Raw genomic sequence first — 12,876 nt, forward strand, 5'->3', positions numbered from 1 at the left:
CAGGAGTGTTTAATGATTACAAAATCTTTTGGTAACTTAATCTGTCTATGAAACTGACTACTTCACCTCCTCTTTCCAACTGTCCTTTGATGCTTGAGCAGCCAAATCGCTAGATTCACTGGGGGGGGTAGAGCACTATAGGCATTTCAGTAAAGACTTGATTTTATACCATGCATGTTTTCATTGCTTGCTAGTAAATACATCATTTGGCCTTTAAAAAGGTTGGATGTGTCTGACTATTCATGAATTATGTATAAACAGCAGTTGACAAGGTTGTTCAGGCTCTGAGGCCTACAATGCACTAATGTTGTGTCAAATGGACAATTCTCTCGAACCTGGCATAGTATAATTTGATACAGACTGCATACACTGATCAGGCCCGACCGATACGCTGACCTCCTATCCCTGCAAAGTAAAACAGTAGCCTCGGCTATACAGTGTCGGCCCGCAATGGACCTTTTATGAATGCCCATGCCGTAGACAACCATTTGTAAAACAGACAATTTACTATTATTCCCTGTCATTTGGTTACATTAATTTCTCTTCATGCATGTATTAATTACAGTCGCATACCATTCGCATTCTCAGAGTGGAAACACTGATTGCAGAGTTCACAACCTGAGACACTTGTGAGAAAGTCTCGGTTTATTTCATACCATCATTTACACGCTCCACGTGAGCAACGGGTCTGGTTTATCTGCCCTGTTAATGTTGATGTTGATGGAGAGCACGCGCGCCTGAGCGCACACAGAAGCACCTGGCCTGGAGAGCACGCGCGCCTGAGCGCACACAGAAGCACCTGGCCTGCTTCTCACAAATGTCAAAATGTAGGAAAGTGCCCACCCATGTGGTTGGGCTAATAAGCCAGGGTTCTCAGTCATTTATTTTCTTCGCGTCACATGTTGCAGTAAGTCAACAAAGTGAATGATAGTCAATTTAATCTCCATAGTATAAACCATCCCCGTCATACCTTACTTGTCGACTCATTATATTGTAGCCTACTTTCTTGAAAACATAAGGTAGGCCTAGATTGTTTTAAAACACATTTTAAGGAAAGGAGAAATATTTGCTTGTGTCTGAAACACGCTGGCGGTTTTGATTGACGGGTGCATTTACAGGGGTGTGCGTGAGTGAGTTTGCTGATTCTTCCTGTACCCATATGTCCATTCAGAACGTTTCCCCACACTGCATTCAACGGGAAAAGAAGAGCGTCACAAGGTTGACGCTTACGTCAATGCACCGCAGTCAATGCGAAAAGGTAAGTGTCACCCAATTGACGCCTATGTCAATTCACTGCATTCAATGGGAAAAGATGTCACAGGGTTGATGCTTATGTCAATACATTTCATTCAATGAGAAAATATGAGTTTCAACCAATTGACACTTACGTCAATCCATTTCATTCAATGGGAAAATATGAGGGTCACAGGCTTGATCCTTGTGTCAATACATTTCCAATCAATGGGACATGAGTGTCAACCAATTTCAACTCTTCACAGTGAAAACTAGGTCCCACAGAGAACAAGGCCTTTCTTCCATATAAAATCATTACCTACAGCCCTCACATAACCGTGGACTGCAACTGAGCTAGCTAACCGTCCTTCCACACAACCCATCATGACCTTACAGGGATGCTCTCCTGTGTTGAGGTTCAGCTTACTGCGGCAACAGGAAGTAGCTTAATCCATCCTCAACATGGTGCTCCATTCTATTCCTGCGGACCGGGGGACCGCCAAATTAAATTTGAAGTCAATCGACGCAAAAGCATTTTAAGCTTTTCTTTTTTTTTAAACCTCCATTGGATACAATGGTCTTGCAGTTCTAGAAACCAAGAGCCTTAAAACTGTATGTGTCTGTGTGCATGCGTCTGTCTGTGTTGCCTGTGTCAATATTCTGTCATTGGAGGTGGGAAAGAGGAGAGAAATGAGACGACGGGGAGGGAGGGAATGAAGGAGAGAGAATGGAGGGGAGGAGGGAGACAGAAGGGGGAGAGTGAGGGAGGGGGAGAAAGAAATGGATAGGGTGAAGGAGGGAGGGGGTGAGGAAGGAGGGGAGAGAGTCAACAGACAAAGGTGGGTGAGAAGAGGGGGAGGGGAGGGAGAGAGAGATGACATGGGGACGGAGGGAAGAAGGAAGGAGAGGGTAAATGAGGGAGGGATAAGAGGATGGACGGGAGAGAGCAGAAGGAGGAATAAGAGAGAATGGACGGAAGAGAGAGAGAGGGAGATGGGAGAGAGAAGAGAAAGAGGGGAGAGAGAGACCCTTCACTAAGCCCGAACCCCTTGGTTACTGTTGCAACCTCTGACAACATTTTTCCAGGAATCACAATTCACCATTTTCAATTAACTTGCAAACATTTCTAAAAATATTTTTTCTCTTTGTCATTATGGGGTATTGTGTTTATCTATTGAATCCATTTTGAATTCAGGCTGTAAGACAAAATTAGGAAAAAGTTAAGGGGTATGAATACTTTCTGAAGGCACTGCATCAATCAGCCATTTTGGGATAATGATATAGAAAGACAAAAGCAAGGTGTTTAGGTGCATTAAAAAAAATCTGACACACAAAGGACTGGAGACGGATGCCAAGGCTTTCATAAATACACAATATAATCTTCAAATAACATTTCAAGGCTATGGGAGTGAGGCAAGGGAGCGTAGAAGGCTAAACTAGCTTGTCCACTCGGTCCTTCACAGGAGAAATGAGTGCTACGGCCTTGAAGACATCAGGGGTATCTGACAAATGGCTCCAGAATACCAACACTCCTTCCTCAGAAGGATTAGTTTAGAGACTGGGAGTGAGAAAAGAGCCACTAAAGGTTGTCATATAGGGATGGATTTGTTACACAACTCACAAGCTTATTGCTGTTGTTGGGTGGGTGATAACCACTATGCCATTTACTGACTTGATCTGGACGACGACTATGCTTGCTTTTTAGATTTTAGTTTTAAATGTCATTTTAAATGCCGCTGACAAATCTGTGACCTGGAAAAGAGTAAGACATTGAAGCCCCGCAATACAATAAAGTTACATTTGTTTGTTTGTACTCCCAAAACTTGTATGCAAAGCAACCGTTGTACGCCATTTCAGGCATTCAGCATATTTCAAGCTACAAGACAATCTGATTTTGGCAAAAGGTATGACTGTGATATTTGTTTAGGTCTATCCAACCTGACAGCTCACTCAGCAACTTCATCTCACGCAGCACTTTATACAACACCTGGCTCTCCAGGGAGTCCAAAGAGCCTATGGGGTTTTAGACAAGTATAAATAACAAAGCGAAAGAGAGAAAGCGAGAGAAATAGAGAGAGGGGGGAGAGAAAGAGAGGAAGGGGGGTTGGAGAGAGAGAAGAAAGAGGGACAGAAGAGAAAGAGGGATAGAAGAGAGAGAAAGAAAGCGAGGGAGTGGCAGGTATGCGCTTTACTGAGAGGCTTGTTAATTCACTTCCTAGTGAGAAATATACTTACATTTAGGAGCAAAACAGGGTTCAGAGCACCCATTTAAAATTAAGTCAAGACAACAGAAAATTGGAACATTTCTTCCTCTTTGGTTGTTCCACGTACATTTTAGGAACAAAGAACATTTCACGTCAGTGGAACACACTTTCTGTGAAATGTAAATCAAGACCGGATTTACATTTCACAAAAAAATATATATTTTTATGCCTTCAGAAAGTATTCACACCCCTTCACTTTTTTCACATTTTGTTGTGTTACAGCCTGAATTTAAAATGGATTCAATTTATATTTTTTTGTCACAAGCCTACATACACTATAACGGCGCCGGAGGGGATGGCTGCCGTTTCACGGGCCCCGAACCAAATGTTCTATTTTGTTACATTTTATCACATTGTTTAACTTATTTTGTACATAAAGTTGTTGCTACCGTCTCTTATGACCAAAAAGAGAATAAATCCCCGCAGTCGCGTGAAGAAAAGGCGGAATACAGAGGGAGAAGGTCAGGATTCGGAGATGAGTGAGTAAATCGCCACTACCATCCATTCTATTGGCAATCACTGGAAAACAAACTCAATCTATGGTCGAGACTATCCTACCAACAGGACATTAAAAACAGTAACATCTTATGTTTCACCGAGTCGTGGCTGAATGACGACATGGATAATATACAGCTGTCTGGGTTTTCCGTGCGTCTGCAGGACAGATCAGCTATGTCTGGTAAGACGAGGGGGGTGTATTTGTCAATGCCTGCTGGTGCGCGATGTCTACCAAGAGTTCTCATCTGTATTATTTGTAGCCATCTATTTACTACCACAAACCGATGCTGGCACTAAGACCGCACTCAACGAGCTGTATAAAGCCCTAAGCAAACAAGAAAATGCTAATCCAGAAGTGGCGCTCCTAGTGTCCGGGGTCTTTAATGCAGGCAAACGTAAATCTGTTTTACCTCATTTCTACCAGCATGTCACATGTGCAACCAGAGGGAAGAAAACTGTAGACCACATTTACTCCACAAACAGAGATGCATACAAAGTAGAGGTCGAACGATTATGATTTTTCAACGCCGATACCGATTATTGGAGGACCCAAAAAAAGCCGATACCGATTAATCGGCCGTTATATATATATATATTTGTAATAATGACAATTACGAAAATACTTAATGAACAATGAGCACTTATTTTAACTTAATATAATACATACATAAATAATGAAACATTTGGTTTAAATAATGCAAAAACACAGTGTTGGAGAAGAAAGTAAAAGTGCAAAAATCAGAACATGAGGACATATGAAAGCTGGTGGTTCCTTTTAACATGAGTCTTCAATATTCCCAATCAAATCATAGACTTCATTATAATATAATAAACACACAGAAATACGAGCCTTAGGTCATTAATATGGTCAAATCCGGAAACTATAATTTCAAAAACAAAATGTTTATTCTTTCAGTGAAATACGGAACCGTTCCGTATTTTATCGAACGGGTGGCAACCCTAAGTCTAAATATTGCTGTTATGTCATAATTATGTAAAATTCTGGAAAATTAATTACGGTCTTTGTTAGGAAGAAATGGTCCACACAGTTCGAAAAGAGCCAGGCGGCCCAAACTGCTGCATATACCCAGACTGCTCGCACTAAACGCAAGAGAAGCAACGCAATTTCCCTAGTTAATATTGCCTGCTAACATGAATTTCTTTTAACTAAATATGCAGGTTTAAAAATATATACTTGTGTATTGATTTTAAGGAAGGCATTGATGTTTATGGTTAGGTTCATTGGTGCAACGATTGTTATTTTTTCGCGAATGTGCTTGTTAAATCATCACCCGTTTGGCAAAGAAGGCTGTGATTCGATGATAAATTAACAGGCACCACATTGATTATAGGCAACTAAGGACAAGCTAGTTAAACTAGTAATATCATCAACCATGTGTAGTTAACTAGTGATTATGTTAAGATTGATTTTTTTTTATAAGATAAGTTTAACGCTAGCTAGCATCTTACCTTGGCTCCTTGCTGCACTCGCGTAACAGGTGGTCACAGCCTGCCACGTAGTCTCCTCGTGGTTTGCAATGTAATCGGCGTCCAAAAATGCCGATTACCAATTGTTATGACAATTTGAAAATCGGTGGAGGGTTGGAATTGTGACATAAAAATAACAAGAATCGACAGAAGTTCATTTGTAGTTCTAAACATATTTAGGGTGTTTTTTACTCACTTTTTGTCTCTCCCACGACGTTATTCCTCTCGCCTCAGCGTCCATCACAATTACATGCACATGGCCAATTATGCAAATTAGGCAATGATGTCATTTAGCGACTTCTAGCGAATTTTAGGACAGCCAATAGCTACTTTTCTTACTGAGGAACACTGCGTGCGATATGCACACGCAGGTACAAGCCTGCTAGAGTTAGCGGCAGGCGAATGAGCAATATCCACCGTCGTAATACGGATGAAGCCTGAGCTGGAATGTGAAGCTAACTGAAGCTAGCTCATTTCAGAAAAGCCTGGGCACATCTGGCGATATACCTCTCTGGTGCACTGTTAAATTATTTAACCATTTAAACCATTTGGGTTTGGACAGAAACTCTGTTTTTGCAATGCCCTCAATGGCTTTCATGCGTTTAAAATGTGCCACACATGCCTGCACTGGGAAACAACACAAATGACAATGTCAGTATGACCACTGCATTTCTTATTGAGGTGGTGAGATGGCCTAATAAGCATGCAGGCAAGAGCGAATAGTGGTCATAGTGCATACATACAGTACCGCACTGTATAGGCCTAGATAAGAAGTAACCATATAACCATTACAGAGGGCTTGTAGATCCAACGGGAAATAAGGTATAATAAGACAATGGGTTGAGGAAACGGTTTCCTTAAATTAACTGTTCCCTTGTAGTATTCTGTTCATGGCCGATAAAACTGCTTACAATAATGTCATCCACAAAATCACCCCCAATCCACCCAAACTCTATCCAAATAATTCAATGTTCAGATCCAGCAACAGACAGAGAGAGTACTGACTGACATGGAACCATCCAAAACCAACTTCAGAAAATAAATCCCTCCACAAACCAGCAGCAGTTAAATGTCAAGTACAAAGTTGTTCCGTTCTAGGATTGGAATGCTACAGATAGATCATTCCCTGGCCTCTACTCGGCTCTGCTGCTTCCTTCTTCCATCCAATGACAGCTCCCTGAAATACTTTGTCAAAACCCAAAAAGCACAGAGCGCCTCGCTGCCCGATCACTCACTCCTCCTCACTACTTTCAGACCCTTATCAAGACACATGTGTTATTACCTGACAAGGATGAGGATATGTATGGAAAATACAACAATGAAATACGCTAAGCCTTCTTTCTCCACAGGCAGGAGAGGCTGTCGGGCCCACATGCCCAATGAGGCCTGCCAGAGATTAATAGCACTAACTGTACCTACCTGCCATAATGGAGAAACTGTTCAGAGTTTCTTTCCTCTAAGGGAACAGCTTTGTCTTAATAAGCAGTACAAAAATTACCAATTTAGAACCCAGGTTTGTTCTCCAACACATGGCTATTCAATTATTTTCCTTTTAAGGACTCTCAGGGTCTTTTTAGGCCCCATTGTTGGAGTTCAAATGTGGAGCTGCTGGACACGACTCAGACAAGCTGTGCTTTGCTTTGCTTTTCAATGGCATGGGCCAAAGCCTTGTACTTATATACAAATATAAGGCTTTTATATGCAAATATAAGTCTTTTATATCCAAGTATAAGGCTCTGGCATGTGCCATTCCCATTGAGTAGTAGAGGACTGAGCAGAAAAGTGGCTTACCGGTCCAAAGCTGTTGCTGTCCAGACTGTGGCCGTGATGGTCCCCCTCGATCCAAAAGTGGCCATCAGGGACCCTGAGATAGCGGTTCTTATAGCCAAGCGTCCTGCAGAGGGAAATGGAGGGCGGGAGGTTTGGATCATGGATAAAACGCATTAGCCAGGTTAATACAACCCACATTTACTTCAGAACCTAGCTACGAAAGAAAGGCAGTCTTTAACATTGATTGAGCTACGGGATCAATTGAAAACAACAATAAACACATTGAAATTAGACAAGACAAAAGGCAAAACTTAAATTGAGAATAAAGTTCATCTACCTACATCTGCATTAAGGAAATTGACATTTTCGTTTCATTGTGGCGTATCACCTTTTTACTAAATAATCCATCTGCCAGTCATCCTCCCTTTAGATCAGACTATTTTGTAGACAAAAATCAAATCTAATCAGATGAGGACAAACATCAATTGTGTGTAATGACTAATGAGATATGGACAGGACAGCACACTCCCTTAGGTCTAGTCTCTGGTTGCGTCCCTTAACGCCACACTATCCCCTATATTGGGCCCTGGTCAAAAGTAGCACACTATATTAGGGAATAGGATTTTGGCACGTAACCTCTATCTGATCAGTTCCCCTCCAGACTTGTTTAGTGTCAATCAACTATTTTGCGGCGTGAGGACAGGGTGGTGTACGCCATCAATCACCTGTGCACTTAGCTGTGACTGAGCCCTGATGCATGGTTCATCTCCGGAACATTGTAAATTACGGGAGAAATGACTTTTTAAAATGACAATTCTTCTCCTATTCCTTTCCAGGGCAATGCTACAGGAGCCTAAATGACTACTCTTTAGACCTTGGACAAAAATATTGATTTTGCTGCTGGGAGGGGAAAAATGTTTTTATTGCTACATACACCGGATAGGTGGTGAAATATGTTGTTTTACAGGGTCAGCCATAGTAGTATAGCGCCACTGGAGCAAATTGAGGTTAAGTGCCTTGCTCAAGAGCACATCAAACACATTTTTCAACTTGTCTACTCGGGTATTCGAACCTGCGACCTCTCGGATACTGGCCCAACGCTCTAAACGCTAGGCTACCTTTTGCCCTGTCTGTTCTCCAGCAAACTGAAGTTCAGTGACTTTTAAATGTCAGGGGTCAGGCGTCTACATACAGCATCTGAACACAAGCAATGCGACAAACAAAATACTGGCTACTTCAAAATCTAGTGACTATATCCCTTAGAATCCAAATAGTCCCCGTCTTATTTGTACAGTAGAATAGTTTGCAGTAAAACTTTATAGTAACTTTAACGAGACATCTGTCATCTATTTATAAGCAGTGTTCATATACAATTATTAATAAATGACTATTCAAATGGGGCTTACACTACGTACTTATTAATAGTTTATCAAATAGTTTATTAATGAACATTATTATAAAGTGTTACCTAATCAGGTCCCCCGGCTATGCTCAGGAAAAAAAGAACAGTCTTGAGTTTTGTGGGAAGACAAAAACAGGCTGCACCCCAACTGGAACCCTATTCCCTACATAGTGCACTACTTTGACCAGAGCTTTTTGGGTCTGGGTCAAAGGTAGTGCACTAAATAGGGTGCCATTTGGGACGCAGAGCAAAGCGAATATACAGAGTTCAAAGCGAATAGACAGACCCCTGTATTAATGCTGTTTGTATGCGACTCACTGCCTGGCAGTGTCTAGCAGCTACAAAGGGTTTAGGTTGCGTTCAGGAGTTTGGGCAGATTCTCAACATTGAGTTGTGTTAAAAATGTATGCACTCTCTACTTCTCAGTGTAGCAGGTTTAAACAATAGCTGCCTGGTACAGTGGAGGTTTGATGGAGGTTATTTAACCTTTGTTTAAACTAGGCAAGTCAGTTAAGAACAAATTCTTATTTACAATGACGGCCTATCCCGGCCAAATCCTCCCCTAACCCGGGTGACGCTGGGCCAATTGTGCGCCGCCCTATGGGACTCCCGATCCCGGCCTGTTGTTTTACAGCCCGGGATCGAACCGGGTCTGTAGTGACGCCTCTAGCACCGCGATGCAGTGCCACTCGGGAGACCTATAGGGCACAGATACACACGATAATGGGACATATGAAACACGATAATGACGACGATGATGTGTAAAAGCCTGAGGTGAATTGGACAGGTCAAGTCAAAGGTTCAGTTTCAATATCTAGACCAGGAAGTATTCCACTGCGAATGAATCAAATGTGTTGGACATGCATCCTAAGCGGTATGCTATCATGGACATGGGAACCCACAGCCATAGTCTTGTCCACCAGCCATGTCTGACAGTCTGCCTGGCACACCGCACTGGGTTGTTCCGTACCTCTACGAACACCAGAATCTCCATCTTGAGGTAGCTCTTCCTCATTCACCTCACATGAATGAATATACTCCGCATTTCCCTCAATCTATCCATTCCAGTCATCAGCTTTACACAGCGTAGCAACACTGACAATACAGTGGCGTAACACTTGGGCTTTCTGGGGTTTTTTAAAGCCGCGATTCGATTGCAACGTGATTTATGTCCCGTAAGCCATCATTGTTTGGAGATGAATCTCCGAAATGGCCCTCTATATCTCTGACGGGCTCAGTTCAGAGGGATACACATAGCAAAAACACACACACACACACACCACTCAGAGGGCTATAATTGGCTGAGAGGCCTCTTCCTGTGTCAGGCAGAGCAGACAGTCTCTGTGCGTAGCAAGATTAAAACCATAGCTGTGATTTATAGCATGGCGGGCCCGCAGGCTAACACACACGCACACACACCAGCCTCAGCTAGTTTAGGCCATCATCAAACCCCCATGTTAATTATTCATCCATCTCCTCCCAGGCAATACAAGTGACTCGTAATTTGTTCAGCGGCACCCGTCACAAATAGCTGCCAGAGGGATTCACATGGCGACATTGTGGTACGAGTAGTGGCACCCGAAGATTTGGTAGATAAGAAATAGAGGTTTAAGACAGAGCTTCAAATTCCCGAGTAAACAATGAGTTTCCTTGTAGCAGCAGTCTTCTCATAGGAAGTCTCTAAATGGGCCTTTAAGACACCCTTTGTTTTACATTATTTAATTGCCTTTTTTTTCCGTTTTTACTGTATAATGTGTCGTAGGTTTTAAGTTTGATATGTTAAAGCTATGGGCGGGGGGCGAATTCTGTACGTACTTGATGAAGTCTCCCTCAAGGGCTATGACCCGCTTGATGATCTTCTGCTGGGGGTTCTTGGGAGACCTGAAACAATAAGGATACATGACATCAATTAAGATATGCGATGAAGAGATATATCCGTCAGCTCACAGCACCAATAAACCCTGTGCGGTAGCGACCCTGTTCACTCCACGCTTTCATCAAAATGAATAAAAGACCCTATTCACAACACTAGATTGAACTGGAATCAGTGTTCCTCACCAGCAGACAGAGAAATGGACTATACTGCAGTGAGTATTGGGTGGGTTCAAGTACCAGGATCTCATTCCTCCTCCCTCCCTCCGTCCCTCCACATGTGGACCTCACACACCACCGGGGAACACAAACATAGCAGCACCATGGTAGAGAGAGCTCATTCCCTTTCTGTTTATAATAAACCCTTAATAACCCGTAATACCGCAATGCTCTCAGTTAATGAATTCTACAACCATTATTGCCAATGCCGATGACCTTCTCCAAGCCACGAAATACTTCTAAGTAGCCAACAGAGGACACGATTCATTTGATATCAACAACGACAGTCCTTTTGAGAACATACAAAGCAATGGCATTCGCATTCTGGACACAAAATCAGTCTAATAAATGGGTCATTTAGAAAAGATTTGTCGTTTTTCACTCTCTCGCTTGGGCATGATGTTCAAGGCCATGATCAACAGTATTACAATGATCAAAATTCTTCTATTCCATCCACAGGTTTTATAGATAAATGTGAGGCAACCAGGGAGCCAGAGATACAAATGGTGTTCAGTTCAGAGTGTCTGGCCAAATGAGGGACGTCTACACAAAGGCATTGAATAATGACCCACAGAAACTGCAGTTTGTTAAACGTTGCCTTCAAATGCCCAGAGAATCAAACAGAAATGCCAGTCTTAATAAGAAGCCACATCCATTCTCCATCCCTCCCTGCTCTCCCTCTCCCTCCCTTTAACACACACACTGATACATAGAGGCCCACACACACACACTTATACATAGACACACACACACACACACACACACACACACACACACACACACACACACACACACACACACACACACACACACACACACACACACACACACACACACACACACACACACACACACACACACACACACACACACACACACACACACACTGTCACTCCCTTTCTCCCACGCATACACACACATTTGCTCTCTCTCTTTCTCCTCCACATACCCCCCTCCCTCTTTGCCTCAGGGATACAGGGGATCATGACTGATTGGCAGCCCGCTCAGCCAATCAGAATTACAGGCAGCTCAGAGAACAGAGCCCGCAAGCTAAACAGGGGTTAACCTGTCTCTAGAGAGGCTGTGTGTGTGTGTGTGTATTAGGGCTGTGACGGTCATGGATTTTTGGATGATGGTAATTGGCCAGCCAAATGACCACGGTCAACGTAATAACCGTTCAAATAGCAACACAAAAAACTGTTATACATAACATCTGTTTTAAGCACATGTTCTCCTCTCCTGACTGCATGTGCTGCCATAGAAATAGAATGAATAGAACGGGTATCCCTATTCAAGTCAATGATAATATAATGTGTGGACTGGCAGCCGCTGCGAGGATCAAAGCAGGAAGTGTATCGATCAATATGTGCTGTGATTTGTTGATTCAACTCAACTGACATTACAAAAAAAACATTCCATTGCATAAGCCACATCAGTTAACATCAATTGAACAAACATTCTACATTACCATGACAATGATTGCATCACAATACCAGGCAGCCATCCTATCCAGGGTTTTCTCTGGATCGAAAATGAGCTTAGGTGGTGGCCGTGGCATGGGGCTTGGCAATTGGCGAGGTCGGCATGACTGAATTTTTTAGATTATTTTAGAGGCCCCCCATCTTGGCGGTGTAGAGATTTTTCTACATGCTGAAGCCAATTTCTGCACACAACCCTAAGATCACCATGCACAATGCCAAGCGTCGGCTGGAGTGGTGTAAAGCTCATTGCCATTGGACTCTGGAGCAGTGGAAACACGTTCACTGGAGAGATGAATCACGCTTCACCATCTGTCAGTCCGATGGACTAATCTGGTTTGGTGGATGCCAGGAGAACGCTACGTGCCCGAATGCATAGTGCCAACTGAAAAGTTTGGTGGAGGAGGAATAATGTTCTGAGGCTGTTTTTCATGGTTCGGTCTAGGCCCCTAAATTCAGTGAAGGCAAATCTTTACGCTACAGCATACAACAACATTCTAGATGATTATGTGCTTGCAACTTTCTGGCAACAGTTTGGATAAGGTGAGGTCCATACATAAATGGTTTGTTGAGATCGGTGTGGAAGAACTTGACTAGCCTGAACAGAGCCCTGACCTCAACCCCATCGAACACCTTTGAGGTGAATTGTAAC

General features: G+C 42.8%; 1 protein-coding gene across 2 annotated transcripts in view; it reads right to left on the reverse strand.

The window, feature by feature from the left end:
• The window catches only part of LOC118400996 (mitochondrial inner membrane protease subunit 2-like), a 152,320-nt gene that overhangs the window by 12,275 nt on the left and 127,169 nt on the right, over window positions 1-12,876 (reverse strand). For both annotated transcript variants that reach the window (XM_035798080.2, XM_035798081.2), the window contains 2 exons: window positions 10,471-10,536; window positions 7,275-7,377 (listed from right to left, as the gene is read on the reverse strand). In XM_035798080.2, coding sequence (XP_035653973.1) covers window positions 7,275-7,377; window positions 10,471-10,536 — 169 coding nt within the window. The remainder of the gene's footprint in view (window positions 1-7,274; window positions 7,378-10,470; window positions 10,537-12,876) is intronic.

Source organism: Oncorhynchus keta, chromosome 22 (genome assembly GCF_023373465.1).
Source record: "Oncorhynchus keta strain PuntledgeMale-10-30-2019 chromosome 22, Oket_V2, whole genome shotgun sequence".
In the NCBI taxonomy this organism is placed as follows: Eukaryota; Metazoa; Chordata; class Actinopteri; order Salmoniformes; family Salmonidae; genus Oncorhynchus; species Oncorhynchus keta.